This window comes from Bison bison, unplaced genomic scaffold (genome assembly GCF_000754665.1).
Source record: "Bison bison bison isolate TAMUID 2011002044 unplaced genomic scaffold, Bison_UMD1.0 scf7180017864338, whole genome shotgun sequence".
In the NCBI taxonomy this organism is placed as follows: domain Eukaryota; kingdom Metazoa; phylum Chordata; class Mammalia; order Artiodactyla; family Bovidae; genus Bison; species Bison bison.
Window position 1 is genome coordinate 4,945,529 of NW_011494910.1, and position 4,263 is coordinate 4,949,791.

A 4,263-nucleotide genomic window follows, 5' to 3' on the forward strand; every position below is an offset into this window, starting at 1 on the left:
TTTTGGCCACAGCAATCAGAGCAGAAAAAGAAGTAAAAGGAATCCAAATTGGAAAAGAAGAAGTAAAACTCTCACTATTTGCAGATGACATGATCCTCTACATAGAAAACCTTAAAGACTCCACCAGAAAATTACTAGAACTAATCAATTAATATAGTAAAGTTGCAGGATATAAAATCAACACACAGAAATCCCTTGCATTCCTATACACTAATAATGAGAAAACAAAGAAATTAAGGAAACAATTCCGTTCACCATTATAACGAAAAGAATAAAATACTTAGGAATATATCTACCTAAGAAAACTAAAGACCTCTAGATAGAAAACTATAAAACACTGGTGAAAGAAATCAAAGAAGACACTAATAGATGGAGAAATATACCATGTTCATGGATTGAAAGAATCAATATAGTGAAAATGAGTATACTACCCAAAGCAATTTATAGATTCAATGCAATCCCTATCAAGCTACCAACAGTATTCTTCACAGAGCTAGAACAAATAATTTCACAATTTGTATGGAAATACAAAAAACCTCGAATAGCCAAAAAAATCTTGAGAAAGAAGAATAGAACTTGAGGAATCAACCTGCCTGACTTCAGGCTGTACTACAAAGCCACAGTCATCAAGACAGTATGGTACTGGCACAAAGACAGAAATATAGATCAATGGAACAAAATAGAAAGCCCAGAGATAAATCCACGCACCTATGGACACCTTATCTTTGACAAAGGAGGCAAGAATATACAATGGATTAAAGACAATCTCTTTAACAAGTGGTGCTGGGAAATCTGGTCAACCACTTGTAAAAGAATGAAACTAGAACACTTTCTAACACCATACACAAAAATAAACTCAAAATGGACTAAAGATCTAAATGTAAGACCAGAAACTATAAAACTCCTAGAGGAGAACATAGGCAAAACACTCTCTGACATACATCTCAGCAGGATTCTCTATGACCCACCTCCCAGAATATTGGAAATAAAAGCAAAAATAAACAAATGGGACCTAATTAAACTTAAAAGCTTCTGTACATCAAAGGAAACTCTAAGCAAGGTGAAAAGACAGCTTTCAGAATGGGAGAAAATAATAGCAAATGAAGCAACTGACAAACAACTAATCTCAAAAATATACAAGCAACTCCTACAGCTCAACTCCAGAAAAATAAATGACCCAATCAAAAAATGGGCCAAAGAACTAAATAGACATGTCTCCAAAGAAGACATACAGATGGCTAACAAACACATGAAAAGATGCTCAACATCACTCATTATCAGAGAAATGCAAATCAAAACCACTATGAGGTACCATTTCACGCCAGTCAGAATGGCTGTGATCCAAAAGTCTACAAGCAATAAATGCTGGAGAGGGTGTGGAGAAAAGGGAACCCTCTTACACTGTTGGTGGGAATGCAAACTAGCACAGCCACTATGGAGAACAGTGTGGAGATTCCTTAAAAAACTGGAAGCAGAACTGCTTTATGACCCAGCAATCCCACTGCTGGGCACACACACTGAGGAAACCAGAAGGGAAAGAGACACATGTACCCCAATGTTCATCGCAGCACTGTTTATAATAGCCAGGACATGGAAACAACCTAGATGTCCATCAGCAGATGAATGGATAAGAAAGCTGTGGTACATATACACAATGGAGTATTACTCAGCCATTAAAGAGAATACATTTGAATCAGTTCTAATGAGGTGGATGAACTGGACCCTATTATACAGAGTGAAGTAAGCCAGAAAGAAAAACACCAATACAGTGTACTAATGCATATATATGGAATTTAGAAAGATGGTAATGATAACCCTGTATATGAGACAGCAAAGAGACACTGATGTATAGAACAGTCTTTTGGACTCTGTGGGAGAAGGAGAGGATGGGATGATTTGGGAGAATGGCATTGAAACATGAATAATATCATATATGAAATGGGTCACTAGTCCAGGTTCAATGAACGATACTGGATGCTTGGGGCTGGTGCACTGGGACGACTCAGAGGAATGGTTTGGGGAGGGAGGAGGGAGGAGGGTTCAGGATGGGGAACACGTGTATACCTGTGGCCGATTCATGTTGATATATGGCAAAACAATACAATATTGTAAAGTTAAAAAGTAAAATAAAAAAAAGATTAATTTGGAAATCATAAAAAAATAAAGTTAATGCTGCCTCTACTGCTCTATGTATTAAAAATAAATTTAAAAAGAATGTTAGAATGATGTTAGATTTACAAAAAGTGAAGATAGTTTCCATATATCAAAAAGTTCCCAAGTATCACGCATAGTGGTGTCCTAGAACAAATCTTCCTCAGAAATCAAGGGAGCGATGTATTTTCAGGGAATTGAGCTAGAAAGTAGGATAAAAATAATAATATATAAAACAGTGTTCCTTTATACTAACAACCAATTACATTTATAATGGAAGACACCATTTATAATAGCTAGAAACAGATAAATATTAAGAATATATTTAAGAACAAATACGCAATTACTATTTTAAGAACATTCTGAAATTCTACAAAAAACTCAATGCAATGCATGACAAAATAGAAAGTTATCACTTTGGGGAGTATGAAAAGATTTTATACAGATATCAATTGTTGCCAAATTATTCTATAATTATGATAAGATTTCAAGAAAAATAGTAATATGATAGGTGTGAGAAATAAGTTAATCCTAAAATATATGTAGAAAAATAAACATGTAATAAGAGGCAGGACATAAAAAAAAAAAAGAATGTGGTACTTTGTGACGGTGACCCTCCCAGCTTTGGCGGAAAACTGGGAAGTGGTGAATGGGTCACCAAATAGCACTGGAAAGGCGCTACAGGCGGTGAGTTCCTGATTGCTGTACAACGTGTCTCGGACCTCTGCTGGCATTGTGGGGTGGATTTTCTGACTATCCTGAAGGAGAATATGGATCGCGCCATAGGCGATGCTGCACCAGTGTTCAAAGTGCAGAGACTTTTGAAGAACTAGAGCAATGCATATTGGTGTCAGAGCAAGAACCTTGTGGCCTTGAGGAACCCAGCATCTCTGACTGCGAGGTGGTAAGTGATGGTGATGATGAACATTATGACACTGTGGGCCCCCGCGTGGCAGCAAGGGCCATGGTACAGCAGAAAGTGAAGCGTGAGCAGCCTATGGCCCAGGGAGGACATCCTCAAGGGGCCCCCAATGCGACTGAGTTCACCACGTATCAACCATATACTCAGGAGGATGGTCAACTCGGGTAAGAAGTTTCAGCAAATGCACAGGGAACCCTTGGCAGCATGGATTTTGCGACTTTGTTATGCAGGGGTGGGCCCAGCAACTGTGGGGGTTTTTGTATGTCCTAACTGAGAGAAATAGAGGGATGGAATGCAAGATATCATTTTGAAAGTGTGAAGACCCTCAAAGGGGGCCCGAACTTGCAGGGGTCCCACCTGGGTGACGCGATTGAGCATGTGGGCGGATTTGCTCAGAGGTGTACTGTAAAGGCTGTGTCCTCAGATTTAGAAAAGTATAATCATGTGGGTGGGCTGTGAATGCCACAAAAATCCCCTCCTTGAAGGGGTGGGCCTGGTGCCTGTGGGGTGTTTTGCAGATCCTTAATGAGAAATCCCTCAGGGATGGAGGTGCCCCCGCCGAGGCTTTTATGCAATTTCACAGGGCGAGATGGTGGATTGGACTTGGCTGTGAAAAGAAGAGATGTGAAAAGCAAAGGAGAAAAGGAAAGATGTAAGCATCTGAATGCAGAGTTCCAAAGAATAGCAAGAAGAGATAAGAAAGCCTTCTTCAACCATCAATGCAAATAAATAGAGGAAAATAACAGAATGGGAAAACTAGGGATCTCTTCAAGAAAATCAGAGATACCAAAGGAACATTTCATGCAAAGATGGGCTCAATAAAGGACAGAAATGGTATTGACCTAACAGAAGCAGAAGATATTAAGAAGAGATGACAAGAATACACAGAAGAACTGTACAAAAAAAATCTTCACGACCCAGATAATCACAATGATGTGATTACTGACCTAGAGCCAGACATCCTGGAATGTGAAGTCAAGTGAGCCTTAGAAAGCATCACTACGAACAAAGCTAGTGGAGGTGATGGAATTCCAGTTAAGCTATTCCAAATCCTGAAAGATGATGCTATGAAAGTGCTGTGCTCAATATGCCAGCAAATGTGGAAAACTCAGCAGTGGCCACAGGACTGGAAAAGGTCAGTTTTCATTCCAATCCCAAAAAAGGCAATGCCAAAGAATGCTCAAACTACC

The 4,263-nt window shown here is 39.1% G+C and overlaps 1 protein-coding gene across 1 annotated transcript in view; it reads left to right on the forward strand.

The window, feature by feature from the left end:
• The window catches only part of LOC104998882 (zona pellucida sperm-binding protein 3 receptor-like), an 84,620-nt gene extending 81,379 nt beyond the window's left edge, over nt 1-3,241 (forward strand). Inside the window, exon 13 of the mRNA XM_010854267.1 lies at nt 2,938-3,241. Coding sequence (XP_010852569.1) covers nt 2,938-3,241 — 304 coding nt within the window. The remainder of the gene's footprint in view (nt 1-2,937) is intronic.
• Nucleotides 3,242-4,263: the final 1,022 nt, after the last annotated feature.